Source organism: Aspergillus glaucus, assembly GCF_001890805.1.
Source record: "Aspergillus glaucus CBS 516.65 unplaced genomic scaffold ASPGLscaffold_5, whole genome shotgun sequence".
NCBI classification, from domain to species: domain Eukaryota; kingdom Fungi; phylum Ascomycota; class Eurotiomycetes; order Eurotiales; family Aspergillaceae; genus Aspergillus; species Aspergillus glaucus.
Genome location: NW_019170457.1, coordinates 1155047 through 1182413, shown reverse-complemented (window position 1 = coordinate 1182413; position 27367 = coordinate 1155047). Strand labels below are relative to the sequence as shown.

The following is a 27367-nucleotide window of genomic DNA, read 5'->3' as shown; positions in this document are numbered from 1 at the left end:
GCAGTTGTCAACACCATGGTTCAGGAGAGGAGGCAATTGGTTTTCATTGCATGTCCGGAGGCGAGCCCGTGCTTTTGCCGGTACGAACACCTGGAGAAGGAACCGGTGGAAGGGAAGGAGCGCATGAGTAGATAGACTCCGGGGTAGCCATGGGAGGAGACATGGTGAACTGTGGGAGCCATGAGAATAACCGAGGTTGATCTCTTTTGGGCGAACAATGAATTGATAGACAGACTAGTGTCGATAGTCCACAGCAATTGGGTTATTTGCTTTATTTGACGGCGAGAATCTTCTGCAGCTTTTAGGACTTTCAGGAATGCCGAGTATTCAGGAGAACTGAGAGAATTTCTGCCTGAGGCATAATCCCGTGACCGGCTGTGTATGCGAGTGCGAACAGGGAAATGCAACGCTAAATGCAAATATGCCGTACAACTGGGTGTACTCGTACCCAATTCCTGCTGGTAGTGGTACTCTGTATTACTGCCAGAGCCGAATGCCGTCCAGTTAAGGTAGTACGTAGTACAGTAGTTCGTGCCCAATTGCCGCCAGGTCACGTGCCCGGCGCGAACGCGGCGCGGCGGACCGCGAATTTTCCTTTCGGGTTAAAATTGGGCGGATTCCGTCTTACCTTTTATCTCTTCTCTTTGCAATTATTACGGAACACACCATACAATTATTCTCTCCATAACGTACTATCACATATCACTCCTACAGGGATCTTGATCCAACGCACGCACCGAATTATCGAATTAAATTACCACCCCTGAATCAGCCGCATCATGGCCAAAGACATCGGAGCTCCCACACCGCAGTCCGAAAACCCATCGCCATGGCCTGCCTCCAAACAAGTTTCCGTTGTATTGCCCACAGCCTCGACAGAACAACTTCCTACACCGGATCAATCGGAGGGTGTCATGGTCAACGGATTGTGCATTGTGGAGGGGATTCTGCCCGATGGTCGGGGAAAGCGGCTGACATGGGAAGAGGTGGAAGTTTTAGTGCGGCTGTGCATGGAACGGACGACGGAAGACGAAATCAACACTCGTCCGAAGAAATGGTGGGCCGAGACTTCTGATTTGTTATATGCGCGGACCGCCCGGTCTTATTCGTGGCAGTCGTGCAAGCGTCGCATGCAGCAGTTGTTGTGTGCTTGCCGATTGTTCAAGGACGGTACTGCGGATCACTTGGAATTTGCAGACGCCGGTCTCCAACGTGATCTTCGCCAGTTGCCTCATGATTTGCGTTCGGAGATGATTGAGTGGATGAATAAAACCGTATCAAGCGAGCAGCAAAATGTATTGGGCAAAATTAAGGCCCTGGGGGAGCGGCGGGCGGAAAGACAACTCGAGAAACAACAACCTGAAGGGGAAGATGGAGAAAAGCAGCGGGAGAGAGACTACCACAAACGCAAACATGACCGAGTTTGGAAATGGCTAGGTAGTTTGCCTCCCCCGGGGGAAATGCTATCCGCGTTGGACGAAAGTGAGCGCACCGAACGGGGACGGAATGCAATACCCGCGCAACGAGACCGATCTCAATCCCCCCGTCGTGAGGCGACCAAATACCGCCAACGCTCTCCGCTAGGCCGTCGAGACCCGCAGCCGACTTCAACCCCAACAGGCAAAATCGAACGCTACTTCGAACCCGATCATCCCCGTGACAGTCGCGAGCAGGACGCAGTGAAAAACGAGCGAACAGGCTGGGCTAAACAGCCTCTTCCCAAGAACGACCCGAAAAAAATGACTCCCGCCGAGCGATCCGATCTTGCCGTACAACTGGAAGATACCGTTGACGACCTTGCCGATGATTTCATTGCCAATCACATGTACCCTCTGGTCCGCTCAGCCTACCCCAGCTATACCGATGAAGCCAGAAACAAGCATGAGGCAGTAAACCTCGCCTGCTACGCCTTGTTCCGGAACATGGCGAAAATCACTGTCGAACTCCTGGCTGCCGCAGGCCTGCCAACTCCTCCTTTTCCAGCGGAGTAGTCTCTCTTAACCCTCTATTGTTTTCCTTTCTTGTTTTGACTTCCAGTTCGGGTGGCATTGTCCAGCAACACATTGGCAATCAGCCAAGCATGATACCCCAGCATTGATGCCTTTTGTTGCCTTTGCATTTCTTTGCATTACATTCCCTGTTTGTGTATCTTTCTATATATCCATTGCATTGCATGGTTGGGTTTGAATTTGAATTAAGGAGTTCTGTTTGCATAATGTTTTTCACTGCGCATTGTCCATAGATAGAAATAGAAATAGAAATAGATGCATTGCATTTGCATTTGTGCTTGTTTTGTAAGTACTCCGTAACTATTTACAGATCGTCTCGCCTAGGCTGTTCTGCGTACTCCGTATGGATACTGAGACATGCAAATATATTTAGTTCGTCCCACATGGTCGCTTTTCATATGCACGGGATGTGGGAATGTGGGGAGCATGAAGGTGTGGGGAAGTACTCCTGCTCGATGGGGAATTTCAAAGAATGTAACGACATAAGTAGTAAGTAGACGCGTGAGACTTATTCCCTTGTCTTGTATGGGAGAAACTCTGTCCGTAGAGACAATTCATCTTGATTAAATCGAGAACCCTAATATTGACCATCCACTATGTATATATATATATGAGGTCAAGAACGCCAGTAACCCAGCCATGCTCTAGACAAATACAAAAATAACAAACGAGAAAACGAGACACCCTAATGACACAATGTAATCCACTGATCAATAATCTCCTCCATATCAAACGCAATCCCCCACTGCGAGCATAGACACCGGAACAACTTCTGTATCGAGTTCAGCTCGTACAGCATATTCCTCACAGCCCCGACAGATGGCGGGGAATCTGTTCGACCAGTCTCAGCAAACCGTCGAGTCTCAGATCCACCGGGTGCTGGACGCATGTCTGTGCTTCCCAGGTTCAAGTCAGAGCGTGTGAGCAGCGCGTCTTGCCAGATGATGCTATTCGGGAGACGAACGGTTGCGACGCCGGCGATGGAGAAAACGAAGTATATCGTAGCTGCTGCGAATAGGGAGCTAGGCATGTGGATGACATGCGCGCGACCACGGGGGAGTTGCTCGATGATATCTTGAATGGCGATGGCGTGGAGAAGAGCGCGACGGGCGTCTTCTGTGTGGATCCATTTGACCATGTCGAATCCGGACTTGAGTGTGCGGGAGCCTCCTGAGACAGATTGGGTGATGTTGTAGCGTGAGCAGACGTGTCTGCAGAGGATGGTGGAGTTGATCATTGTGTCGAGGCATATTGTGTGCCATCGGAGGAGTATTTCTAGTCTTTCTGGTGGTGAGAGATGGATGCTCATTGAGATTGTCTCGTGGATTTGGGCTAGAGCTCTTCTAACGTCTGAGCGGTCGGGAACCCCGACGGATGCTAGATCACTCTCGTCGGAGTCGGAAACGAGTGATTGCAGAGCTTCCAGAACGACGCGGAGGGCAAACGCCGAGAACTGGTAGTCTAGCGAGCGGAAGCTGCCAACAGGAGGGAATAGAGAGCGAAACACCAGGCGGAATGAGGGCTGATCTGTCTTCAGTGAGCGCATGTGGACTAGCCATTCATCAGTAGTGCTGGCATCAAATGCCGCTTCACTACTAGGGAGGTTGAGCGGGTTCGCAACGTGCCGGGCCGAAGCACCGTCCCCAGACATTTGTGCAACCAGACCGTCTAGAATATGATATGCGAGTAATGCTCGTTGTTGAATCTCCCTCGCTGCCCAAATCCGCCATTGATGTTCTTTCTCTGCAATCGGGGAATCATAGAACGGCAGGTTTTCCGGGGGAAACGGCGGACTGTCCAGCATACCGCAATGTCTTGCCCAAAAGAAACCAAGCGGACGGAATACCTGACTCGTGGTGCGAATGCCTCTATTCTATTCAGTTGTAGCAATTGCCAGATGTGCACGAACGAGGCTTCTTACATTTGACAAAGCGCCGTATATTTGTCCCAGAAGAGCTGTTATCAACAGCTGCACACCTTTACATGCATCGTACGGACCACGATGTGTTATCATCGATTGCCACTGGTGCTATTAGCTGTAGCTCTCCTGAAGGTGCTAGGTAGACATACTGATGTCGCAACGGCAGTGTGTGCTAGGCGCCATAAAGCCTCTCCCTGGTTTTGTAAGCACATGTATCACCCACTCCCTCGAAGAAACTTACCTTCGCTACTGAATCCTTAGGCCCTAAATATAGCGAACCAATTGCTATTGCATTCAACAGGAGCGGATGTGTGCATTCCCGAAAAATGAACGTTGCTCGATGCAAGATAGGAAACGTCGGAATGAATCTGACGAAGAACATGTGAAGACATTCATCGAGGAAGACTGAAGTAATCGATTTCGCTTTCACCTCGGCTGTTACGCTCGATGACTGAAAATATTAGCACTGGTATTAAAAGATGTCACTCTAAACTCACCGAGCTCGTCACCATCTCCGTGACATCATGCACAGCTTGATGACTCCCCCCAGACGGAATAGTACCAATTGACGAACTTCGATCATCAAACGAATTAGGAGACCCAAAGTTCATCGTGTTGACATCCTGCACAACCGGAGGAAACGGCAGCGTCCCCAGCGGCATCTGCCACTGGTCCGTCGTACCTGTGGACATGATACTCTGAAACAAATTCTCCGAGTCGGGCCAAATCAAGCTGAAATCGAGGTCAGAAGCCGCATGCAGATTTGACTGCTGCGTAGACTGCGATGTTTCCCATGTTGTGCTAGCAGGAGGCGTCGGAGCTGCTGTTGAAGGAGGATTCGAATTCCACGCAGGAAGTGTATCCTCTATCGAGGCAGTTTGGGACGCCAGCGGCGTAGGTTGAGGATCATTTTTGGCGTTTGGAGTCCGCATGTGCAGTTTCTCATGACGAGTGAGAGCATCCTGACGGGCAAAGGGCCGCGCACAGTCTCTGCAAACAAAAGGCTTCGATCCGGTGTCTTCAAGGCAGCATCGAATTGTCAGCTTTCTTGGCTCTGCAATAGGTAGATCATCCGCTGCTAAAAACAGAACGATCAACCGGTATTCTTACGGCAGCGTTCATGTCTCTGTTGGCATTCGTTAGCGCTTGAGCTATTGACTAGTATGAGGCCGTCCCCACGGTGTAAGAGTGGGAGACTGCATACTCTCAAATGTTCTGCTTTTGAAAAGGCCTTGTTGCAGACCCGACAAGCCAGTTTCTTAACCCCGGCCGGTGTTGTCTCCCCCATCATGCAACCACAGTGTGGGTGGGCGTCCTATCTCTGGATTGCGATAGACGATGTGTATCAGCTAAGCAATAGTGCAGTGTACAATCGTGGGACGAGAGAGAAAGAAAGGAAAGACAAAAGAGGGAATTCCGGGGGTGGGAAACATTGTGGGGCACGTGGCAACCACCGGAGATAGGTCTCGGCGTTAGCCTTTTTGGGAGTCTTCTCATTCGGTCTACTTTCCCTCTACAGAGTTCACTGCATGGGTGATACAGGTCATTCAAGGCACAAAAACAGATTCAGCTTACGGAATTGGCCGGATACGTACCAGTTGCAATTCTAAAAAGGACTTTTCCGTGCCTGAAACCCCAGCGTCATCACCGTCGAACCATGCCGGTCTCGATTAGTCTGCTAGCCAATGTGATACACTTCTTCTTCAAATTTGTGGGGGCTAGCTGACGCTATCAGGGGTGCTAAATTTGGGTCTAGTCCATATATTCGGCATTCTGAGTCGACGGCTTCATTCCGTCTCAGTACATCCTCCGCATCTTCTCCACAATGCACCCCCGGTCAATTGAGGAGACGGGTGCTTACGTATGAACCCCGGGGTGAGGACCTATGTCTATGTTTATGCCTATGTACAGGGCATTTAGATTGGCCTGGGCTTGATTGGAATGATGCAGTTGGTTCGCTTCTCCTCTCCGGTTATCCCGGTTATTCATGCAGCGTTGGCCAAGAGGGGAAACATGAATATCTGACCCTTTCTACCCTTTTTTTTTTTTTTTTAGATCTTTATTTTAGTTCATTTATATCAGGGGTATAGAGGGTGAAGTATCTCAATCACCCCAGGCTGAAGAAGCCCACCACAAACAGACAACATAGCATGACATTCCTCGAAATGCAGCCGTCACGAGCGGTTGGTGAGATTGAAGAGTCGAATCCAACTAGCAAGCCCAACATTGACCTTATAGAGAGTGCAGAGGCAGGCATGCCAGCTACCTATGTCGAGACAGTGGCTGCTAGGCTCTCCAAGGGTCATCGGGATTATCTGATCGAGCGCCATGGGACGTTGGACCTAGATCCCATTCCGGGGATTAGTCGTACGGATCCGTACAATTGGCCTACTTGGAAGGTTAGTCGTCTCCATTATTTGATGGAGTACATTCTGGGTTTGAAGCGAAGTGCTGACAATTCAGAAAATGATGAACTTGATTCTAGTTGCCTTCCACGCATTAATGGGAACCTTCATGGCGAGCTCGATTATCCCAGCATACTCAACCATCGTTGAAGAGTTCGGTGTCTCATTGCAGAGAGCGAGTTACCTCACATCACTACAAATCGCGATCCTTGGAGGTGCACCGCTGTTCTGGAAACCCCTATCCAACCGATTCGGTCGCCGTCCCATTTTTCTGTTATCCCTGATATGCAGTTTGATCTGTAATGTAGGATGCGCAAAGAGTCCCGATTATGCGTCAACCGCTGCATGCCGAGCATTGGCGGCATTCTTCATCTCTCCAGCATCTGCTATTGGTAGTGCCGTGGTGATGGAAACGACGTTTAAGAAGGATAGGGCCCGGTACATGGGGGTCTGGACCCTGATGGTCACACTGGGAGTTCCTAGTGGGCCGTTTATTTTTGGGTTCGTCGCCTATCGGGCAGGGTATCGGTGGATCTATTGGGTCCTTGCAATGGTGGGCCTCTCCATACCCTGGCCATGATCTTACAGGCAGCAATTTACTGACGGTTGTCTCTACGGCAGATCAACGGCGGCCAATTTATCCTATACCTCTTCTTCGGACCGGAAACGCGTTACGTGGGCAATGGTGCCGACCGCCAGATAAACTGGAAGACCGAATACCTCTATATCAGTCGCATCGATAAAACGCCATTCTCATGGTACGAGTTTATCAGGCCATTAACAATGGCCAAGCGCCCATCCATCCTAATCCCCGCTGTGGCATACGCCATGGTGTTCCTCTTAGCCAGTATCCTCTCTACAGTCGAGATCCCAAATCTTCTCCAAGAGAAATTCAGCCTGAATGAAGAACAAGTCGGTCTCCAATTCCTGGGGGTCATCATTGGCTCCATCATCGGCGAGCAGCTAGGTGGTATCATGTCCGACTTTTGGATGCGCCTGCAAGAACGCCGACTCGGGCGCAAAGCAGACCCTGAGCACAGGTTGTGGCTGAGCTATTTTGGCTTCTCCCTCGCCATTATCGGTCTGGTTGTTTTCCTTGTATGCACTCAAGCAGCACCTAGTGGCCATTGGCGAGTAACCCCCATCATTGGCACTGCTATCGGAGCTGTGGGAAACCAAGTCATCACCACCGTGCTGGTCACGTATGCTGTTGACTGTTATCCGAAGGAGGCGGCGAGTGTTGGCGTTTTCATCACGTTCGTTCGTCAGATTTGGGGGTTTCTTGGGCCGTTCTGGTGAGTATCTTCCATAAACTCTGTTCACATTCCGGTACAATCGTTAATTGGTTTAGGTTCCCGTCAATGTTCGAAAGCGTGGGTATCGCAGCGAGTTCCGGTGTGGGCGTTGCTCTTATCGTCGGTGTCAGCGTGGTTCCGACAATATTCTTGCACCGGAAGGGGCGTGTATGGCGTAAGGAGAAGGTATATTCCTAATGCTGTTATGGCTTGTTTTATAAGCGTTATTTTGTTTCCGGGTTAGCCATTTTCAGTCAGGTATAAGGTCAATGAAGAACATCAGCACTTCAACAATCATGGACACTTCGAGGACATAGGCATAGCAAGAGAAGCTGGTCAGCCCAGGAAAGAAAAGAAAAGAGAAATAGAAAATAGCCCATGGCTTATATTGCTCTGTAACGGCCCCTTTAATCCCAAACAGCCTTATTTCTTTTCCCCGGCGCGTCTCATGATCCATAAGCCAGGCCATCTTCATGTCCATCAGCCAACCACTGGTCTTGGCACACGGGAAGCCCCGAGCCGATTGAATCGGTCGGAGTTTCAAACAGTGTTTGACTGCCGATGTTGTACTCTGTAAGGGTACGGAGTACATGATGATAGTGCTCTATCGTGTCTGCTGGATGACATTGTGCTACAATCAATAAAGGCGTATAGTGAGAAAATGGTACCTTAAACAGGATATCCTATGTCACACATCACTCTGTACTCTATACTCAGTGTCTGTACATGGTCTCAGATTAAGCTCGCATTGGCATTCCTAGGGCAAAGACAAGCCGGAGTAGACATACTCCGCTTGGGTAAAATCAATTCCGTCTTAACTCCGAACAGCCAATCAGAGACTCGGTACGATGCAGTGTAGTCCAGTAGGCCTATTTCGCATTTCTGGGGTCTCAAGAGGATACTTCTCAGGCGTAGGTAAATGTCGTCATTCGATGAATTCCTTCGTCAAGTTTATTTGTAAGAATCCGGGAGATCTTTGGTACTCGAATGTTGTTAAAGTACCGTCGGAAATTCCGAGATACAGTGTGTGGGGAAATCCGGTGTTTGTGGAGATGATATCAGTGGGGATGTGGGATCCAGGAGGTAATCCGTACACAATCGTGTAACTACTAGTAGTACTACAGCATAGCTAACGCACCCTGATAATGCAATCGTATAATCTAGCACGGGTATACAATACAATCGACATTTATTACTGCTGATTCTTGAACTTTGTAATCAATGTTCCAACATGTGGCAGCAACTCCACCGCAAACTCATCCCCAGCCTTCAAGAACTCCTTCGGATCCTTCGCAGCTCCAACACCGGGCGGAGTACCAGTGAGGATGATCGTTCCGGCGGGCAGGGTTGTGCCTTGTGATAGGAAGCTGATGAGCTTCGGGACGCTGAAGATGAGGTCGCTGTTTTCGTTTTTAGCTTCCGTAGAGAGTATAGAGGGATTGGAAGGGAGGGCACACGTCAATGGACAGTCCTGGAGGACCTGGGCGTTCTTCAGGCCACGGATCTTGAATTGGCTGGCGTCAGGGAACTGCGCTGCAGAGACGATGACAGGGCCTGAACCGTTCAGTTAGCAAATCTCAGACTATTCCGGTAGAACGGATAGCTCACCAATAGGACAAGCAGTGTCAAACCCCTTCGAAAAACACCATTGACTCTGGTTCATTTGCGACGTCCGGCTGGAGATGTCATTCGAAGCCGTGTAACCCAGCACGTAATCCAGTGCCTCTTCCTCGCTGACATCCTTTGCGTCGCGGCCAATGACAATGACCATTTCGGATTCGTAGTCGCCCGTATTGTCCTGTTGAGTGATTCTGGGGAGGATCGTGGGAGCCGGCCATGGATCTGCGAGCGAGGTGGATGGTTTAATGAATAAGGTTGGGACGTCGGGGATGGAGAGTTTCATTTCTGCGGCGTGGGAGACATACTGCGCATTCATCGTCAATGTAAATGTTCAACGAGTTTCTCTATATCAACTTACGTTCAACCCGATACACCGAATAGATCCAACTTCATTCTGAGCCAGCGGAGACAAGAGCCGTTCAATGATCTCGGTCTTCTCAGTTCTCTGTCCCGGGCTGAGAACAGACTTCCCCGAGAATGGGTGAACAGGAACATCCTTGCCCTGGTAAAGAGCCAACCCAACGTCCAGCTTGGGATCTACCGGCTCTCCGATGAGGATGCTAGAGCGGTTGGATCTGGGGACAAAGCGCACCAGGCCTGGTCGCGTTAGTATGCAGCATAACCAGCGTGAGTTTGGGACTTACGCGAAAATGTAGATGCGATTTTGGACATGGTAAACTGAATTGAGATTTGTTAATTGGGTGAAATGGACGAGGTTGTTCACTATTTATCGGAGATGCCGCGGACTATTTCTACCCCGACAAGACAAGTGGGGGAGGGGCTGGTTACTTTATTTCTCCCTTTCTCTTGTATGGACATCAATTGAAAAGGTTTAACCTAGAAAGAGTGACCGGGTTAAATCCGACAGACCCGGTTATTTTCTGATCCCCACGAACGATGCCGGACAACGGCGTGGGGAAGGGGAGGGGGGGCTGATAAAAACAGCCTACTTCGCTGTTTAAGAACATTTGCGACAAGCTCATACAAAGCATACTACTCTATTTCATCAATATTCAAAATGACCACCCCCAAAGGACCCTTCCGTCTTATCACGGTCAACACGGCCCCGGAGAGAGCGCAACGCTTGATCGGGAGAGTCGCTGATACGCTCAAGGACCAGTATATCATCATCCACGAGGCCAACTGCTCGAGTATGTTTCCTTTATCGCGAGTATCTTGTCGGTGTCGCAAATATCCAAAGTTATGTGTACTGACTGCGACAGAAATCGAAGAAGTCGGCCCTAAAGTCCAGGAGCTGCTGCCGGATGTCCTGGTAAGCTGCTACCGAGATATCTACAAATCCGATCTCCATGGCCCATGCTAACGACTTCAACAGTTCAGCGCATCCATGTGGACTGCAGAAGAAGCCCAGCAGATCCACGCCACAGCGCGCGAGATAAAGCCCGATATCAAACTGCACGCCATTCCTACCGGATTACAGGTTGAGAGAGGCCCCGACGCTATTGTCGAATACCTTTGCGAGAAGGTGCCGCCGCTGCTGGACAGCTGAGTGTTGATGTTGGGATAACTCGTAGAGTATATTGGGTGGATTGAACGATGGTCATGAGTTGCAATGTGTTTGTAAATACTATACCAGCTGGAGATAGACTGAGTATTTCTAACTGCATTAAATGTATTTCTAACCCTCTTCTGGCGAAATGCCAAGTCCAAAGTCAACTGGCGAGCGGACGCAAGATTATTCAGAACTTATTAAGTTATTCACGTGGCGCGTCACTCATTGGTCAGATTCTGCAAGGCGGAAAGGCCCTTATCTAAGCAAATATTACCAATAAGAGACCACAGTGACGGAAATACCGGAGATAAGCGGGTCCACAATACATCACCGCAAGAATCCTTGATATCCGTCATTGAATGGAATTGTGTAGTACCAATTCAACTTTTTACAATGCTACCATTAAGAACAACCCTAAGAGGGGCAACCGGCCTCCGCTCCTTTTCTACATCGCGCGTGCTGCGCTCAGAACAGCTGTCACATCAGATCTTCGGTCCCGAGAATGAACAGGCCGTTCGGAGCCCGATTCTCTTCTTGCACGGGCTTTTCGGGTCGAAGCAGAATAACCGGAGTATCAGTCGGTGGGTGCTTTCCGATTCGAGCATTCGGAACGCATAGCTGATTATAGCAGAGCCCTCGCACGTGACTTGAAGCGTCAAATATACACCCTGGTACGTGTGCCCTGTATGCAATGAAGCCGACAGGAAGATTAAGAGTAAATGACAGGATCTCCGGAATCATGGACACTCGTTTCATGCCCAGGAGCACAATTATACCGTTATGGCGGAGGACGTGGAGAAGTTCATCGACCAGCAGAAGCTGGATAAATGCGTCTTAATTGGGCATTCAATGTACGTCTTCTCAGTGCATATTAGAGACATTTGTGTTAACGAGCGTTGTACAGGGGTGCCAAAACCGCCATGGCTGTTGCTCTGCGCTCTCCCAGCCGCGTGTCGGGTCTTGTGCCCGTCGACAATGCTCCCGTTAACGCTCGACTACAGAGTGATTTTGGCAAATATGTCCGGGGCATGCAGCATGTCGAGGCTGAGAAGGTGACGAAGCAGTCTGATGCGGATAAGATTCTGCAGGGTTACGAGGAGGTATGTCTTGATATTCATTTAGTATCATTACGGTGTTATATTAACGTGGTAGGCCCTCCCCATTCGACAATTCCTTCTTACCAACCTGATCAGGTCAGACGATCAGACGATGAAATTCCGCGTTCCGCTGTCGACCTTGGGTGCTTCGCTTGAAGGTATGGCTGACTTCCCATACCGGGAACCAGGCGCTGTAACATATGACGGGCCCACGCTTGTTGTCCGGGGCACCAGGAGCAGATACATCTCGGACGTGTCGCTCCCCGCCATCAAGAAGTTCTTCCCTAGCTCTGAAGTCGCGGATGTCGAGGCCGGGCATTGGCTCATTTCGGAAAACCCTGAAGCGTTCCGACAGGTAGCTGTTAAGTTCTTACAGAATACGCCATAATGGAAGGATCGATGGGGTATTGATTAAGCAAAAGAGGCGTATACCTCGCTTGAACATTATGCATATAGACGTATTTGCAAATAATACTCATAAAACAAACATATGAATGGTAGCCACACCACGCCAACACAGAATATAGTATCAAGGAACACAAACTCTATTACAGTCATGAGTTTCGTCACCACGTCCAGATCTAGGGCAGAGCACTTATCCAGTACGCATAAAGTCAAGGGCAAAGAAAACCAAGAATAACTCGCTTAGTCCAACGTAATGGGTTCCGTATCTTGGATGAGATTTCTCCTCTTCTTTTTCTTGGTCTTCTTTTTCGCGTCTGTAGACGGCGTCCCATCCCGTCCGGGAATGAGCATTCGTGGTGAATTGGACCCCGAATGCGGTTCCGGTCTTTCGTCATCAGAAGCATTCATCGAAGTACGCGGGCGCTTCTTCTTCCTCTTCTTCTCTCGTAGAGCGAGCGCAGGGTTGGTTTCGGCTATTTGGCTGATAGTAGTGCTGTCTCCATTGGCCGGGCTCTCGGTGGGCCCCTCAGGGACCTCGGGTTCGGGTTCTTCATCACCCTCAACCTTTTGTGGTGGTGATTGTGGCTCTTCAGCTGCTTGTCCATCCATAAGCATACCTTCCTGGTTCTCCACTGCTTTCTTTATATAATCGAATTGTTTGAGCAGTTGTTCATGATTGTTCGACGCAGACTCCTCCAAGTGACGCATGCGATCCAGCAAGGAACCAATGTCATCCGCGTGGGATTTTGTTGCTTCCATGTTGGTTGTGTTTGTGGATTGTAATTGAGAAAGTTTACTCAACATGTCCTTGAGCTCACTGGACAGTCGCTGGAACTCCTTGTTGAAATGCTCGCGTTCATGATTCAAGCTCTGTACGAGGGATTCGTCCGACCACTGTTTCGACTTCAATTGCTCGCTGATGTTGAATGTCTGTTCGTTTATTTTCTTCGAGAGAGAATCGACCTTCGACTGCAGCTGATTAAATTGCTGCTGAGTTGGCATCGAGGTCTGGGCCTTAATCCGCTCCAATAGACCAGCAACCGACTGCTCCATACGAACATGTTCGGTTTTAAATCGGTTCTTTTCCTCCAATTGCACGGCTGTATCCTTCTGCAGTTGCGTGACTTGCGAAGAATGCGACTTGAACAGTTGTTCTACCGTCGATTTGAGCGGCAGGATATCTTTATCGAGGCTGTTTCTGAGGGCTGTCACTTGCTCCGTCAACTGGGATGCCGATGGGTACATTTCTTGCATGGCGGCCACCATGTTCTTGACGATAGGCTCGGTCGAGATATTATTATAACGTGTTTCCAAAGAATGTAACCCAACCTTCACGCTCTCCAGCACACGCTGTGTGACTGATAGCGACCCGGAAAGATCTTGGATTTGCCGCAGAGCTGCCGCTGGCTTGCTTTGCGCAATAGCCTTGATCTCCGTTGACACTTGACCATAACCATCCCTCAATCCTTTGAACTCCTCGCTCTGTTGCGCCAATATCTTCTTGATTTCTTCCATTTCAGAGAACTGGAAGTCGTCTTTCATGGACTGTAGATGCGACAGCTCGTCCATCCGACCATTCAATGCCTGCATGCTCTGGTTCACCTGGTCCTTGTTGATTTGAGGTGCGGTCTGATTTCCTTCCAGCTTTTCCAACCTCTGTTCCATGTCCTTGATCTCACCCTTGGAATCAACATTTCCGTTTACCGACTGAGCAGTCGGGCTTTCTGTCACCACTTTACCCGCCAATGAGCTCAAATGATTGGAAAAGCTGTCCATTCTCGCCTTCATTGCACTTATAGAACCAACATTAATATCGTTCAATTCTCTCCGGTGTTCTTCGATATCTCCGTTTATTTGGTGAATCGTCTTTGAAAGCGCTTCTTGGCACTCGACAAGTGCCTTCATTGTTCCCTCCGCCTCCGTGTGCTTCTGCTTTAATTCCCCAATGTCGTTCTCGAATTGCGTGGGCAGTGCTTCTCGTATTGGTGATGATACTGCTCCCTTCTTCATTTCCGAGCTCAGCGACGTTAAGCGCTCGTCATTAGCCTTGGCAGTATTAGCCTGTTCGGATAGAAGTGAGGTTTGATTTCCCATGGTTTTCTCCAAAAGAATAACCCTATCCTGAAGAATTTTGATGGGCCCAGTTCGCGTCGGACTGCTATCAACGAGCCTAGCAAGTTCAGCTTTTGTACTGGCGGCCTCTTCCTTGAATGTTTGAAGTTCCCTTTGCAGGTTCTTTATCGTCTCTTCCGACGCAGAAGAGCCGGGGCCGCTTGGCGATAATAGTCCCCATTTAGTCACCAGATCCCTTTCTATTTGGCTGCAATTCGACAAGTGCTCCTTTATAGTATCATCCATCCGAGTCATGTCGACTTTCTCGTCATTGCTGGCCTGCTGAAAGAAAGCCGCAGTTGAAGGAAAGTTCGTATGGTCCTTTGCCTTTTTCAATAGACCTTCCGTTATCTCTTTCTTCTGCTGCAATCTTTCTTTCTCCGACCTGCTCACGGCCGTAGCAACGGCGGCTTGCACCAGCTCGGAGATTGACTGGATAAACGACCCATCACGAGGATTATCCTGCTTCTCGACCGGCTTGGGGGGTTCGTTCGGCGGAGGGAAAACGGCGGGTTTGGGTGTGCTGGGTGACCCAAGCGAGATGGAGTTTTGTCTTTCCAAGGACGGCTTTTTGATCGGCGGGGGTATATTGAATCTGGTTGCTCGACTGGCAAGACGTGGATCGCGCGTGGATGGATTATCGAGGTCTATTTTGTCCGACATGGTAGGAGATTATTGTATCGAAAGGCGAAAGGTGCACATCATTTAGCAACTGTTCCTGATCCTGACTGAGCTTATAACAGATAACACTGTTCCCAATCACATCAGCAATGCAGACCAAGTTAACGAGGGGTCAATATCAAAGCGACAGACGATTCTCTGCTCAGAGGATAAATTTGGCGATTGCGCGCACGCGTGAGGGAAGATATGCGGAGGGATCGCACTCGACGATGGGATGGAAGGTCGGTAATTGATGTAGCAACAGAAAGGCGAGAGAGATGGGACCAGAGATCTGGCCTGAATTTTCGACTTGACATGTAAATAGAGGCTTGAAAGAAAAAATTTCTCCAGGGGCAAATGAACAAACGGACGGTCTTGTAACAGGCGAACGCTTATTCTGCCGGGCGGTGAGCAACTTTTGGGCTTCTCTTTCGCAGAGCTGTTTCTCTCACCTCCGCGACGTTGTCTTTTGCTGGTGCACTCGATCCGGTGGTTTTCGTCTCAATAAAGGTCTTTTTGCTGGTTTAGGAATTTACCATGGCTGCGGTGAGCTTTCACTTCTTTTGTTTGCGATTCTGGTCTCATTGCTGATTCCTGTCAAGCCAATTTCCACCGTCGCGGAGAGCAAGGAGCTCCGCGGACTCAACCTCATCGCTGCCCATTCGCATATCCGGGGTCTTGGTGTCGATACAGACTCTTTACAACCTAGAACGTCCTCGCAGGGACTCGTTGGCCAGGAGAAGGCACGGAAGGCCGCTGCGGTGATTCTGCAGATGGTCAAGGAAGGGAAGATTGCTGGGCGAGCTGTGTTGATCGCAGGACCTCCCAGCACCGGAAAGACAGCTATCGCGATGGGTATGGCACAGTCGCTTGGGCCTGATGTGCCGTTCACAATGCTTGCTTCCTCGGAGATTTTCTCCATGGAGATGTCCAAGACAGAGGCACTTACACAGGCATTCCGGAAGTCGATTGGTGTCCGCATCAAGGAAGAGAGCGAGATTATTGAGGGTGAAGTTGTGGAAATTCAGATTGATCGGAGTGTGACTGGCGTAAGTGCACACCGTCACATGTTTGTACGATGAAAGCGGCTAATTTTGATTTGCTTATTCGATGCAAAGGGCCACAAACAAGGCAAACTTACCATCAAGACCACCGATATGGAGACGATTTACGACATGGGAACGAAGATGATTGATTCGATGACCAAAGAGCGTGTGATGGCGGGAGATGTTATCTCGATCGACAAGTCCTCGGGGAAGATCACAAAATTGGGTCGCTCGTACGCTCGTTCTCGGGATTATGATGCGATGGGCGCCGATACCAAGTTCGTCCAGTGTCCCGAGGGTGAACTGCAAGTTCGCAAGGAAATTGTCCACACCGTGAGCCTCCATGAGATCGATGTCATCAACTCCCGGACACAGGGCTTCCTGGCACTTTTCTCGGGTGACACAGGTGAGATCCGGAGCGAGGTTAGGGACCAAATCAACACCAAGGTGGCCGAGTGGAAGGAGGAAGGCAAGGCAGAGATTATTCCGGGTGTGCTGTTCATTGACGAGGTCCATATGCTGGACATCGAATGCTTCTCTTACGTCAACCGTGCATTAGAGGCGGAACTCGCCCCTATTGTTATCATGGCCAGCAACCGTGGTCACGCCCGGATCCGTGGCACAACATACAACTCCCCCCACGGACTCCCTCTCGACTTCCTCGACCGTGTCGTGATTGTGAGCACGCAGTCTTACTCTGCCGAGGAGCTCCGGCAGATTTTGGCTATCCGTGCCCAAGAGGAAGAAATTGACCTATCCCCCGACGCTCTCGCACTCCTGACTAAGATCGGTGAGGAGTCGGGCCTACGGTACGCGAGCCATATCATCACCACTTCCCATCTCCTTAGCCAAAAGAGAAAGGCGAAGGAGGTTAGCATCGATGATGTGCAACGCAGCTTCCGGTTGTTCTTCGATCCCAACCGGAGTATCAAGTTTGTGAACCAGTTTGAACAACGATTCATTAGCGATCAAGGCAACGTGGACTTTTCTACCGCTAATGGAGGAGATGCTATGGAGATCTCCTAGATGTTCACTTAATCTGCCTATTGCATTTCAAGGGAAGAAAAACGCGATGATTTCCTGATTGTTTTCCGTTTATTTATGTTCGACCTTCTATGGCATCAAGTTATGTATGGTAAAGGCTGGCGCTTTTTTGAGAATTTATACGGGGTAATTGACACAAGATTTCGAATTGGATCCCAAACAGACCCGAGGAATAACGATGTGCTTGGTATATCAGAAAATTAGTAGAATAATGTACACGTCGCGTATTTCATGGGCTATGAGAAAGTAACGTTTTGTCTCCATTCACCAGTGTCGCCCACTTTCCGGAACTCGACGCCTTCACCAAAATACCCTGCGCCCTTCCACGACTCCATCATGGCACTATCATATGGCCCGTGGATGTTGCCTCCATCACGAGCATCAGCCCAGCGGAATTCCCACATCACCGGCCCTTGCTCGCCAGCACTATTCCCTGTTTCTGTAGATTCCGCAGAATCAACCCAATCCTCGCCTGTCTCGCGTTTATATTGCCTCGTGAGAAGTTCACGTTCCGTGTCGTAGATTTCCGCCTGTCCTCTGGTCATGAGAATGTCGGCAGCACCGGTGATGGCTTCGATTGTCTGCTTGCGAGTGGCCTCGTTAGGGTCTTCTTCTGTCATTTCGGTGTCTTCGGCTGCGGCTCCGTTTTGTTTCTTCTTATTCCGTTGTTTGTTTTGTTGCCATTTCGGCTTTCTTTGCACGCCTTTGCCTATTCTCGCCAGGGCTTCAAGAATCGTCTCTCCGCGTTGAAGATGTATGATGATGGCCTTCAGGACGTCGCCTGCTAAGATGCTGTCGTCTTGCCGGTCTCGTTCTCTCCGTTCGGCGTCTCGTTTTTCTGCGGCCTCTTTTGCGCTTTTCATATCCTTCTTTGACACGCCTTCGAGCCAAGAGTCATAAACAGCATCGGGGTCCGCCGCTTTTCGAATGTAGTTTCCTTGATCGTCGAACTTGCCCTCCTCCTGTTCATTGCGCATGTTGAACGCATCTAGTAAAGGCGCATTCTTTTTCTTCCCACCGGCTCCTATTTCTTCATCCAACTCCTCATCCACTTTTGCGCGGTCTTCCTCTGGAACATCTTCCTCGCTTTCATCGTCGTCTTCGTCGACCTCACCATGGCCCTTGCTCAGATCTGCGTGCAAAGCATGTCCACCACGCGAAGATGAAACCTGTCCCTGAATCTCATCATCTTGTAAAAACCGCACGTTCTTCTTGTTCTTGCGCATAGCCTCGTCCGCGTCGATTTCTTCAGCCCCGAAATCCTCCTGCAGCTCCGCGAACATATCATCGTCGTCCGCATCGTGTTGTTTCCTCTGATTCTCGGGTTTTTTCTCAACGCGCGCCGAAAACCCTTCGTTGTCACTGTCCGAGTCGTATCCGTCCAGGTTGACTGCTTTCCGGCGCACTTGTTGTCCGCGGCGGCCGATCTCGTCTGCGTCCAAGACCGCATCATCCTCGAGCGCGTCGGGCGCTAGTGCTGAGGGGTTGCGGAGGTCGAATCGGGGCTTCTTGTGAGATGCTGGGCCGTTGGGGTCGTCTTCGTCGTGGTGGTGGGTGCGAGTGAAGTCTTCGCCTGCCCGCTTGGGGCGCGCGGAGGACATTTTTAGCCGTAGTATCTGACAGCCTCAAAGCTGATAGTTAAAAGAGCTTGGTGAGAGTAAATTGAGCTGAAAACTCGCAGCAATGTTGTCCTGGTCTGGGGTCGGGTCGGAAAAATGCGTGCGGAGCCTACTTGCGTCACCGCGGGCGATAAGAGACAGCAGTTGATTGTTCTTTCTTAACGGCATTTTCAGAAATTCGTTCTGCGTTAATTATATACAGATTCATTTTGCTTCAGAAATAGCATCAGTGGAATCTGACTGATTGCCACTACCACAGCTCAATATGGTCTGTTCACACCACATCCAGGATCTGAGAGCTCAAGACTCGGAGCTGACCTTTGCAGTTTCGCTATGATGATATGGACATTGGCTCCTCCATGCTGAGAGGTGCCAACCGTCGCTTCGATGAGTACTACCGCTGCTACCCCGTCGCAATGATGCCCGGTCCCGAGAGAGAGAACGTCAACCATGGCGGCAAGGTCATCATGCCTCCGAGTGCCCTGGACAGGTTGACTCGCCTTCATATCACATATCCAATGATGTTCGAGCTCCATAATGGTGCGAGGGAGCTGATGACACATGCTGGTGTGTTGGAGTTTATTGCTGAGGAGGGGAAGATCTACTTGCCATACTGGGTAAGGCTCAGTATTCTCGACCCGTTGCTGTGACTGTGCTGACTTACGTGATTATGTATAGTTGATGCAGCGATTACTCCTCGAGCCCGGTGATCTCCTCCAGATCAAGTCCACCGACCTCCCGCCTGGCCAATTCATCAAACTCCAAGCCCAGTCAACCGCCTTCCTTGACATCAGCGATCCTAAAGCAGTCCTCGAAAATGCCTTCCGCAACTTCTCTTGCCTTACCAAGGGTGATGTCTTCACTTTTGCCTACAACGATCAAGTGTACGAGATGGCTGTTTTGGAGACCAAACCCGACGGGAAGAGCGCCGTATCTGTTCTGGAAACAGATTTGGAGGTCGATTTTGCACCACCTGTGGGGTATGAAGAGCTTCAAAAGCCCAGCGGAACAAGCACCCCTCGCAGTGGCGTTAGCGGAAAGCTCCCATCCGGTGGTCTACTTCATCCCCAGGGTACGATGGCACAATCGATCAACTACGCCGCCATTGCGCCAGAGTCCACCGAAGCCGCCGCAGGCGCCAAGGCAGTCTCGTCGAACTTCCTTTCGGGAGGTCACCGTCTGAATGCGAAGAAGGGTAGCAAAACTCCGACACCACAACCTTCCACACCTGCTCCGGGAACATCGAATTCTCAGCATCCCCCGCCAGCTCGCAGAACGAATGGGCCTCAGCCCTTACGACTGCCACCCAATCAACTGTTCTTCGGCTATGCGATCAAGCCTGTGAAGAAGCGTGATGACAAGGGACAGGCTGTCGAAGAAGAGGAGAAACCCCGGTTCCAAGGAGCCGGTCAGACTCTGCGTGGGAAGAAGAAAGACACCGGACGCTCTGAGACACCCGCCTCGGGGAGCTGAACGGACAAGCTATAGGTAATGAATATAATCAAATGACATGGGATTATACGGGCTTAGGACTATCATATTCTTAGACGGGGTTTTCGGATTGGTTGTTCTTCCCTTGCCTGTACTTCTACATAGATAAGTCAATATTAGGGTCGGCACACTGTTTAGGAGCATAGCGAGACTAGGCCGGCGTTCAATTGGGATTCACTTTCGGGTATAGTATCAAAGAGATGTCGATGGTTGGAACCTTGAGAATGGTACTTCGTCACCGCCTGTGACTAACTAGACTACCGTTCAAGCCTTATATTTGAGGAACTTTCTTGTTTAACTAGTTAACTAGATCTTTTTTTAAGGCTTCGCTGGTATACTCTCGACTGCAAATTGTTCCCCTGCCCTATGAACTGAATCGCTTTTCGTAACGTCTTTATCTTCAACGCTAATGCGGGAGCCTTATTGGGAGGCGTACGGCAAAACGGTTCCCTCACTGAGGCGAATTTTCTGTTTATGTTTAGTCGAGTCTTGTTGATTACTATAACCCCATTTCAAGTCATGCAGAAAACATCTGGCCGGGTGGTATCATCGACCGATGACTCCCTTCAAGAAGGAGAGTACGACGTTCAGTGCGAGAGTAAGGGCTACTCCAACGATGGAATAACTACTCTACTAACTGCCGTGGGCGAAATTCGCATGACCGATAAAGCTTTTGTTCAGAGGTTAGTATCCTATGACCAGAGCGGTAGAACCAACGAGTTCAGACACGGTACACGATGGCAAATGCACCGTGTCGGGGACGGTCAACAGGAATGCCCCGATTACCTGGAGTGGCTTTGAAGCCGCCCATGTTTTTCCAGTTGAACAAAAAGGCGTTTGGATCGATAACTATTTCTGGACATGGGTCACCGATGCGTCTGGCATAAACTCACTGCAAACCGGTTTACTCATGAAGGGGGACATACATAAGAATTTCGATAATTACCTGATCTCGATCAACCCAGATGTGAGTGATTTTTGACCTAATTCTCTTTCGGCTCGCTAATATGATCCTCTGAAGGATTCTTGGAAAATCCTTTTTTTTTTTTTTTTTTTTTTGATTTCGATCCATTCGAGGTTGACGGCCGCGTGCTAGACCCGGTCTGCCGGAAGCTGGATAACCCTCATCGTGTGTCACTAGAACTGCTTAGATGGCATTATAGACAGAGCATCCTCGCAAACATGAGGGGAAGGGGAGAACCGATATGGGAGCATGATTTTCCCCCCGGCTGCGATATGATGGGCGAGATGATGGCGGGTCCCTCTCCTGCGGAGAGGTTGGAGTTGGAATTTGCGGTGAGATTGAATCCGGAATACGCAGGCTGAGGTTCTGAGTATCATTGGTATGTGCGGACGGTAGAGATGGTCGTTTGCAATTCCTCCTAGCTTGTACGACTGGCTACCACACGGGCCGAGGAATACATAGTTTACAATTTAGCAGCCACAACTAGGACATGGGATTGGTATGAGGCTTAAAAAAGACAAGAATGGTGAATCAACGCCCACATATTTGCTCTTTCTCGATAATCAACGTTTGTCTAGGACGTTGGCCTATACACAAACCCTTCCAATTCCTTATACGCCCTCTCAAGATCATCGTTTACAATGATCTTATCATAGACGCCCGGCGTGTTCGCATACTCCAGCTCAATTCTAGCCCGGCTCAACCTCTTCTGTAAATCATCCTCATTCTCAGTACCACGACCCCTGAGCCGCGCCTCGAGTGCCTCAAAGCTCGATGGTTTGATAAAGACGTAGCGCGCATCAATACCAGCGTCCGCCTTCAAATTCTTGACGCCATTCATATCAATATCGAGCACAACCACCAGTCCTTTTGCCGTCTGGTCTGTGATAGTCTGTTTGCTGGTTCCGTAGTGATGGCCACTGAAAACCGCGTGCTCGATAAAGGCATGTTGAGAGATAAGAGAGATGAAAGTATCAGGGGACACAAAGAAGTATTTTACACCCTCGACTTCACCAGGACGAGGATTGCGCGTGGTGTGGGATACGCTAAATGCGAAGGTGCCAGGGTGTGAGTCAAGGAGTTTCTGGGATAACGTTCCTTTACCGACGCCTGAGGGGCCGGAGATGACTATTGGTCGGCGGTCTGGGGGTGCTTCTTGGTGTCAGTATGTATTGATTTAGGCTTTGGGGAAGGTAGAGCCTACTATTACTAGGTGCCATTTTGGCAATGTTCTGGAAATAGTTAAGAGTTTTGCGGGGTTAATGACATGATGATCCCCGGACATCATATGTCGTTAGTGTTGCACTTAATATAGAACGCCAGCGGCACTGGTTCTTCCGTATTTCGGTCCTTTAATACATCGTATTGAACTTCAGCCCCTGAACCTGGCAGAAGTCGACCTGTGTACGAGGAGAGAGAGCTGTCTTGTATTCTACTCTACCATATCTTCCTACCTAAATGCTCGCGAATCAATCCGGGCATCCGCTTCCAATCACCGGTATAGCATCAACACGTATTTCGACCATATGGCAGAAGAGCAACAGGACAAAAACTTTACTATATAGGTTCGTTTTCTGCTACAGAGATCCTAAACAACTAGCAACGGGCCTTGTCGACAAACGCCGCCAGGGAAACCCGAAAGCAAAATACGCTCGCCAGTTGAAGAATGGCGCAATCAACGTATACTACCAAGTCCGGTGTGAGGACGGGTTTGAAGCAATCGTATGGTTCGCTGCGCTGGGAAGAGCGATATTTTGCACCGAAAATGTCCGGAACGAGGTGGCCGTGATAAACTATCGCGCCAGGATACCTCAATCCCAGTACCTGAAGTTCTTGGCTCGGGTAATTATGGAACAGTCCCCTGATGATGGATTGTTTTGGGTGTGTCTTGTGGCAAGGTCCAGTTCCATGTTCGATGAGGTTTACGGGACCCAAGTACTACGGACCGCTTATGTATCGAAGAGCGTGCTGGACTCCTGAGTGAGGAAGAGCGCCAGACAAGTTTGGTGGACCTTTTAGCGTTCTGTACTGTATCTTTTTGAGGGCTCCTACTATGCAGTTAGGGCCGTTTTGTCTCCACCATCTCCGAAGGGTATTGTACATTCTTTATATACTTTACCCGCTTGACTATATTGAAGCGATGTTTCTTTATTTTCTCCTTTTAAGCTCTCACTACCCTGACAGCAATGGTCAAGGTGGGTCGTGGAGTAGTATATAATTTAGTAGCCACAACCAAGACATAGTGCCCGAGTTAAACTTTGTTCCTCTTGAACTAACTAGTTAGTTATATGTCTACTAATTACTCAAGATAGTGATCTGCCTTGTAGTTCTTTATTTTATTGATTGTCTAGTAGCCAACGGTGTAAAGTTATTTATAGTGATGTCCTTGCTCGACGGAGAAATTGATGCCTCAGGCATAATGAAACAGCCAGGGGTTAGGGGGCGGTTTCTATATTAACCAGAAAGAAGGTGCGACTATCGTACTCTGCTCACGAACTCCCTCCTACGAATTACTGTATTGAGATAACGCAGGGGTAATACCTCGTTATATTCTTTTTTTTAAATTTTTTTTATTTTTTTTATTGCCCTATTGAATCCAGTCGCTCGTTATCAAAATTCATCATGGCAGGCAAACCCTTGGACGTGCAGCATCCTTTGGCATCCTTTTCCCGGCTCTCCCCTTCTGTATATCTCCAGGAGCCAGATGAAACTGTCAAATATAAGGGGCAATATCCGAAGACGATCGTTCTCGCTTTCTGGATGAACGCTCCTCCACGGGCATTGGCCAAATACGTTCTTGAATATAGACGCCTGGCACCTGCAGCCAGGATCATCTTTGTCCTGAGCTCCTCTAATGACTTTCTTTTTGGTGCCTCGAAAGATGCTCAGCAGACCCGGGTCATGCCGGCTGTCGAAGCCATTCGGGCCTCTTCGTCCCCTGGAGACCCAGTGTTTCTGCACATGTTCTCGAACGGAGGAGTCTCTTCGACGACAAATCTGCTTGCGACATATGAAGAGTTGACAGGCAATCCGTTGCGCGTTTCGTCAATGATCTTCGACAGCGCACCCGGAACAACAACCGTCAGCGGCGTCATGAAAGCCTTTTCGTTCGCGTTTCCAGGAATGTTGATCTTGCGATTTCTCCTCAAAGTCGCCTTATACGCGTTTTTGTTCTTGAATGCAATTTTCCGAAGATTCACCGGCACGAAAGACGCTATCACCACGGCCCGGGATGCAATGAATGATAACCGTATACTCCATGGGATCGATCCGAAAGGCAGACCCAGAAGGTGCTATATCTATTCGGACGCCGATGATCTGGTGGACTGGAGAGACGTGGAGAGACATGCCTACCAGGCAAAGTCTATGGGGTGCTATGTGCGTCGCGAGAAGTTCATCGGTTCTCCTCATGTGAGCCATATGAGGGCTGATCCCGAGCGGTACTGGGGCATCGTGCAGAAGTACCTGTTCACCAGGGCATGAGTGTTTATTCACAAGAAAATCATAACGCATACCCGATTTTTCTCCATAGTTTTACGGAGTTTGGTCCCTTAGTTCATCTAAATCTCGCAATTGTGATCTCATGGTTCCCGCGTTTCTGGTCCGTCAGTATACTTCGGAGGCGACCTCCGCGATGTTTTCAAAACAGTTTCGACATTACATGCTCGCTCTACTTTAGCACTGGTGTCTTTAAGGGCATGTTTGTTTCTGGGCCGTTCCGGAACGGACGGCTTATTTCATATTTACCTCTACCGTGAATTAAAGCACCCCTGGCTCATCGCCGTGGGCTCCCGATATGACCATTGATGAAGTCCATATGTCGAGATTCTTCTCTTTTCAACCTTGCTCTCCCTTTTCCCACATCAGATCTTTCGCGCGGAAGTCTTTTGGCCAGGATAAGCGGAATCGTCACCTCAAGGAGCCTTAACGTCGTAGTTCTCACGAATTTATTACTCCTCAGTTTGGAGATTCGCTGGCTTGGGTGGGTTGTTGCTTTTCTTAATCACCATCGCTAGCCCTACCTCATGTTCCAGGACTAACCGCGTTCAATATAGTGGTCATCATGTTTCAACAATCGTTCAAAGAGCAAACCCCTATGAGTGACCCTGATATACAGGATAACCCATTCCTGCGGCCTGGGTATGGACTGCCATTGGATTTCGCACCGATGCAAAAGAATGTATACGGTATCCACAACAGAAGTCTATTCCCAAACGCCAATGATGATCGCGACATCAAACAAGGAAATGCAGAGTATGTCCAGACATTCATCATTTCAGGCTGCGTTCTACCGGAATCTTTTTGTTAACATAAAAATTCAGCCAACCTCTTCAAACACTTCGCGAGTTCAACATGCTGAGAATAATGGAGGGCATCACGGATACACCCGAATGGTACAAAAGGGTATGTTGGTGAACCACCACTGATGCTGACCTTAACTTGCTGATCAAATTAGATCCACGAATATGATGTTGCGGAAGCATGGAAGAAGGATGCAATGGAGAAGGAACCAGATATCACCCCGAACATGGCGAATTGGATCATCGACGAGCTCCGATTCAAGTCCATTCTCTATGAACACAGCGGCGCAATCGCCCTGTACAATGGGGACGTCACCAAGTCCGACATCAACATAAGCGACGAATTCCGCCTCAGGCTCTTGCACGCCGTCAAGTCCCTCGAGGATATTCCGCAGGAAATGCGGTTCTACAACCCCGGTACTGACTATGTACAAGAAGACCTTATCCCCGTGGCATTCTGTTGTCTCGTATATGGCCGATCTCGCATCCTGTCGGACAAGATTATCAGTACTGAGGAGTCGCTGAAATATATCGGCCAGGGAGAAATAATTCCCGTTCCTGAAGAAACCGGGATTACCAGAGAGGATATCACGACGAGGGTTGCGACGCAAACTGATATCGCGACCAGGCCGTACAGCCGGCGATTCCAAATGCTTCCTTTCGAGATGAACTTGGGAGAGGATGGCAAATGGCACATTACGAGCTACATAAACAACTTGCATCCCGTCAGATACAGTGGACTATACGAGCTCTTCGAGGAGTTGTTTAACAATGTGATCGACCAGCTCGAGGTCACACTGACGCCTCTGAAGGATATGCTTCACTCACGAGCACGGATCGAATACAGAAAAGCAGAGTACTATCCTCTGCCAAAGGAGGTGGAGGAACAGATTCCGAAACCCGGTGAAAGGGAAGCCGAGATCGAATTCGAGGACCGTCTGCAGAGTTGGCGTATGGCAAACTTGAAGGCCGTCCAACCTGATTGTGGGAAATTCATTCCCTGGGCAGTTCCTCAGTGGATGATGAACAATATACCCATGGACTTGTCAACCCCTCTTCGAGTCGAGCAGGAAGTTCTCCTTGGTAAGGACTACGCGAAGCATGGCCTTCAGTTGATGATACGGATTTTCGATATCCACTTGTCGCCTGAGAAGCCGAGGTTTGAATCCGGGTGGCACGGCGCAGGCCAGATGGTAACCCCCCCCCCCCCCCATCCCCGTCCTTCTCTTTGTTCATACGTTAACGAATCTAGAACGACCATGTCATCGCCTCAGCCTTCGTCACCATCGAGCACGACAACGTCACCGTCCCATTAATGGCCTTCCGCCACCTCGCCGAAACAACCACCCTCGGCGAAGTCGAGCACCGCCCCGAAGACACCGTCTGGCTCAAACAAATCTTCGGCCTAAACCCCGGCGACGCAGCGATCCAAGAACCCGGTAAGATCCGCTGCTTCCTGAACCGCATGGTCATGTTCCCGAGCACGGTGCAGCACCGATACGAAGGGATGGAGCTGGTGGACAACAGCAAGAACGGCACCGTGAAGGCGTTTGCGTTTTTCCTCGTGGATCCGAATATTCGGATTACGTCGACTGCGAATGTTCCTCCGCAGCGGCTGGACTGGGCGTTTCAGGGAGCGGATTATGATGAATTTTTGAATTTGAATCTCTCGTTGGATAAGTTGTTGATGGGGTTTCAGAACCAGTCGAATTTGCCGTTTTCCATGAGTGAGGCGAAGAGGTGGCATGCTCAGGCTTTGAAGGAGACTATTGAGTTCACCAAGTATACTGATGTTGCTTGGGATTCAAAGAAGGTGAATGTTTAATTATATATTAAAGGGGTGGACGTTGGATGTTGGGATAAAT

General features: G+C 49.5%; 16 protein-coding genes across 16 annotated transcripts; 11 read left to right on the top strand and 5 right to left on the bottom strand.

The window, feature by feature from the left end:
• Window positions 1-751: 751 nt before the first annotated feature.
• Window positions 752-2273, top strand: ASPGLDRAFT_44626 (uncharacterized protein). Its single transcript, XM_022546065.1, has one exon. It carries the CDS (start codon window positions 780-782, stop codon window positions 1989-1991), a length of 1212 nt encoding a protein of 403 aa, XP_022403454.1. The 5' UTR covers window positions 752-779; the 3' UTR covers window positions 1992-2273.
• A 279-nt stretch (window positions 2274-2552) lies between these two features.
• ASPGLDRAFT_72974 (C2H2 type zinc finger domain protein) lies at window positions 2553-5218 on the bottom strand (the record flags this gene model as incomplete). The annotated part of the gene is made up of 7 exons (XM_022549646.1): window positions 2553-3882; window positions 3931-4032; window positions 4080-4124; window positions 4172-4381; window positions 4428-4948; window positions 5041-5056; window positions 5135-5218. The coding sequence occupies 7 exons, from the start codon at window positions 5216-5218 to the stop codon at window positions 2695-2697; spliced, it is 2166 nt and encodes a 721-aa protein (XP_022403453.1). The 3' UTR covers window positions 2553-2694.
• Window positions 5219-6178: 960 nt separating this feature from the next.
• Window positions 6179-7836, top strand: ASPGLDRAFT_44625 (putative MFS transporter). The gene is made up of 4 exons (XM_022546064.1): window positions 6179-6329; window positions 6394-6888; window positions 6957-7630; window positions 7687-7836. The coding sequence occupies exons 1-4, from the start codon at window positions 6186-6188 to the stop codon at window positions 7826-7828; spliced, it is 1455 nt and encodes a 484-aa protein (XP_022403452.1). The 5' UTR covers window positions 6179-6185; the 3' UTR covers window positions 7829-7836.
• A 929-nt stretch (window positions 7837-8765) lies between these two features.
• On the bottom strand, window positions 8766-9958 carry ASPGLDRAFT_44624 (fumarylacetoacetate hydrolase family protein). The gene is made up of 4 exons (XM_022546063.1): window positions 9895-9958; window positions 9609-9847; window positions 9239-9554; window positions 8766-9184 (listed from the first exon to the last, which is right to left on the bottom strand). Exons 1-4 carry the CDS (start codon window positions 9920-9922, stop codon window positions 8823-8825), a joined length of 945 nt encoding a protein of 314 aa, XP_022403451.1. The 5' UTR covers window positions 9923-9958; the 3' UTR covers window positions 8766-8822.
• Window positions 9959-10131: 173 nt separating this feature from the next.
• ASPGLDRAFT_44622 (uncharacterized protein) lies at window positions 10132-10892 on the top strand. Its single transcript, XM_022546062.1, has 3 exons — window positions 10132-10401; window positions 10474-10523; window positions 10587-10892. The coding sequence occupies exons 1-3, from the start codon at window positions 10269-10271 to the stop codon at window positions 10758-10760; spliced, it is 357 nt and encodes a 118-aa protein (XP_022403450.1). The 5' UTR covers window positions 10132-10268; the 3' UTR covers window positions 10761-10892.
• Window positions 10893-11156: 264 nt separating this feature from the next.
• On the top strand, window positions 11157-12248 carry ASPGLDRAFT_33643 (putative alpha/beta hydrolase; the record flags this gene model as incomplete). The annotated part of the gene is made up of 5 exons (XM_022544338.1): window positions 11157-11344; window positions 11395-11434; window positions 11490-11614; window positions 11668-11863; window positions 11916-12248. 5 exons carry the CDS (start codon window positions 11157-11159, stop codon window positions 12246-12248), a joined length of 882 nt encoding a protein of 293 aa, XP_022403449.1.
• Window positions 12249-12505: 257 nt separating this feature from the next.
• On the bottom strand, window positions 12506-15040 carry ASPGLDRAFT_121097 (uncharacterized protein; the record flags this gene model as incomplete). The annotated part of the gene is made up of 2 exons (XM_022540207.1): window positions 12506-13894; window positions 13958-15040. 2 exons carry the CDS (start codon window positions 15038-15040, stop codon window positions 12506-12508), a joined length of 2472 nt encoding a protein of 823 aa, XP_022403448.1.
• A 534-nt stretch (window positions 15041-15574) lies between these two features.
• rvb2 (RuvB family ATP-dependent DNA helicase reptin) lies at window positions 15575-17109 on the top strand (the record flags this gene model as incomplete). Its single annotated transcript, XM_022544337.1, has 3 exons — window positions 15575-15583; window positions 15640-16086; window positions 16156-17109. The coding sequence occupies 3 exons, from the start codon at window positions 15575-15577 to the stop codon at window positions 17107-17109; spliced, it is 1410 nt and encodes a 469-aa protein (XP_022403447.1).
• Window positions 17110-17363: 254 nt separating this feature from the next.
• On the bottom strand, window positions 17364-18728 carry ASPGLDRAFT_64971 (GYF domain-containing protein; the record flags this gene model as incomplete). Its single annotated transcript, XM_022548842.1, has 1 exon — window positions 17364-18728. The coding sequence occupies one exon, from the start codon at window positions 18726-18728 to the stop codon at window positions 17364-17366; it is 1365 nt and encodes a 454-aa protein (XP_022403446.1).
• Window positions 18729-18910: 182 nt separating this feature from the next.
• ASPGLDRAFT_145417 (polyubiquitin-binding protein UFD1) lies at window positions 18911-20571 on the top strand. Its single transcript, XM_022541849.1, has 3 exons — window positions 18911-19014; window positions 19073-19363; window positions 19425-20571. The coding sequence occupies exons 1-3, from the start codon at window positions 19012-19014 to the stop codon at window positions 20217-20219; spliced, it is 1089 nt and encodes a 362-aa protein (XP_022403445.1). The 5' UTR covers window positions 18911-19011; the 3' UTR covers window positions 20220-20571.
• Window positions 20572-20711: 140 nt separating this feature from the next.
• ASPGLDRAFT_64969 (HNH endonuclease signature motif containing protein) lies at window positions 20712-21563 on the top strand (the record flags this gene model as incomplete). The annotated part of the gene is made up of 3 exons (XM_022548841.1): window positions 20712-20835; window positions 20963-21204; window positions 21315-21563. The coding sequence occupies 3 exons, from the start codon at window positions 20712-20714 to the stop codon at window positions 21561-21563; spliced, it is 615 nt and encodes a 204-aa protein (XP_022403444.1).
• Window positions 21564-21775: 212 nt separating this feature from the next.
• On the bottom strand, window positions 21776-22421 carry ASPGLDRAFT_23906 (guanylate kinase; the record flags this gene model as incomplete). The annotated part of the gene is made up of 2 exons (XM_022543344.1): window positions 21776-22353; window positions 22406-22421. 2 exons carry the CDS (start codon window positions 22419-22421, stop codon window positions 21776-21778), a joined length of 594 nt encoding a protein of 197 aa, XP_022403443.1.
• A 163-nt stretch (window positions 22422-22584) lies between these two features.
• Window positions 22585-23451, top strand: ASPGLDRAFT_1267102 (uncharacterized protein). Its single transcript, XM_022540666.1, has one exon. The coding sequence runs from the start codon at window positions 22660-22662 to the stop codon at window positions 23179-23181; it is 522 nt and encodes a 173-aa protein (XP_022403442.1). The 5' UTR covers window positions 22585-22659; the 3' UTR covers window positions 23182-23451.
• A 372-nt stretch (window positions 23452-23823) lies between these two features.
• ASPGLDRAFT_33637 (TMEM53 family protein) lies at window positions 23824-24684 on the top strand (the record flags this gene model as incomplete). The annotated part of the gene is made up of 1 exon (XM_022544336.1): window positions 23824-24684. The coding sequence occupies one exon, from the start codon at window positions 23824-23826 to the stop codon at window positions 24682-24684; it is 861 nt and encodes a 286-aa protein (XP_022403441.1).
• ASPGLDRAFT_1267060 (uncharacterized protein) lies at window positions 24487-25075 on the top strand. The gene is made up of 2 exons (XM_022540664.1): window positions 24487-24502; window positions 24556-25075. The coding sequence occupies exon 2, from the start codon at window positions 24681-24683 to the stop codon at window positions 24957-24959; it is 279 nt and encodes a 92-aa protein (XP_022403440.1). The 5' UTR covers window positions 24487-24502; window positions 24556-24680; the 3' UTR covers window positions 24960-25075.
• A 189-nt stretch (window positions 25076-25264) lies between these two features.
• On the top strand, window positions 25265-27327 carry ASPGLDRAFT_64966 (DUF4246 domain-containing protein; the record flags this gene model as incomplete). The annotated part of the gene is made up of 4 exons (XM_022548840.1): window positions 25265-25455; window positions 25524-25605; window positions 25658-26695; window positions 26755-27327. 4 exons carry the CDS (start codon window positions 25265-25267, stop codon window positions 27325-27327), a joined length of 1884 nt encoding a protein of 627 aa, XP_022403439.1.
• Between the last annotated feature and the right edge of the window lie 40 nt (window positions 27328-27367).

What these genes read in the sequence shown, in the direction of transcription:
- ASPGLDRAFT_44626 (XM_022546065.1), top strand. Translation starts at nt 780, where the DNA reads ATGGCCAAAGACATCGGAGCTCCCACACCGCAGTCCGAAAACCCATCG.
- ASPGLDRAFT_44625 (XM_022546064.1), top strand. Translation starts at nt 6,186, where the DNA reads ATGCCAGCTACCTATGTCGAGACAGTGGCTGCTAGGCTCTCCAAGGGT. An exon ending in ACAATTGGCCTACTTGGAAG is followed by an intron (nt 6,330 to 6,393) that starts GTTAGTCGTCTC and finishes CTGACAATTCAG; the next exon opens with AAAATGATGAACTTGATTCT. An exon ending in GGGTTTCTTGGGCCGTTCTG is followed by an intron (nt 7,631 to 7,686) that starts GTGAGTATCTTC and finishes TAATTGGTTTAG; the next exon opens with GTTCCCGTCAATGTTCGAAA.
- ASPGLDRAFT_44624 (XM_022546063.1), bottom strand. Translation starts at nt 9,922, where the DNA reads ATGTCCAAAATCGCATCTACATTTTCGC. An exon ending in AATCGCATCTACATTTTCGC is followed by an intron (nt 9,848 to 9,894) that starts GTAAGTCCCAAA and finishes TAACGCGACCAG; the next exon opens with GCCTGGTGCGCTTTGTCCCC. An exon ending in TTCGGTGTATCGGGTTGAAC is followed by an intron (nt 9,555 to 9,608) that starts GTAAGTTGATAT and finishes ATGAATGCGCAG; the next exon opens with TATGTCTCCCACGCCGCAGA.
- ASPGLDRAFT_44622 (XM_022546062.1), top strand. Translation starts at nt 10,269, where the DNA reads ATGACCACCCCCAAAGGACCCTTCCGTCTTATCACGGTCAACACGGCC. An exon ending in CCACGAGGCCAACTGCTCGA is followed by an intron (nt 10,402 to 10,473) that starts GTATGTTTCCTT and finishes TGACTGCGACAG; the next exon opens with AAATCGAAGAAGTCGGCCCT. An exon ending in AGCTGCTGCCGGATGTCCTG is followed by an intron (nt 10,524 to 10,586) that starts GTAAGCTGCTAC and finishes CGACTTCAACAG; the next exon opens with TTCAGCGCATCCATGTGGAC.
- ASPGLDRAFT_145417 (XM_022541849.1), top strand. An exon ending in AGATCTACTTGCCATACTGG is followed by an intron (nt 19,364 to 19,424) that starts GTAAGGCTCAGT and finishes GATTATGTATAG; the next exon opens with TTGATGCAGCGATTACTCCT.
- ASPGLDRAFT_1267102 (XM_022540666.1), top strand. Translation starts at nt 22,660, where the DNA reads ATGCTCGCGAATCAATCCGGGCATCCGCTTCCAATCACCGGTATAGCA.
- ASPGLDRAFT_1267060 (XM_022540664.1), top strand. Translation starts at nt 24,681, where the DNA reads ATGAGTGTTTATTCACAAGAAAATCATAACGCATACCCGATTTTTCTC.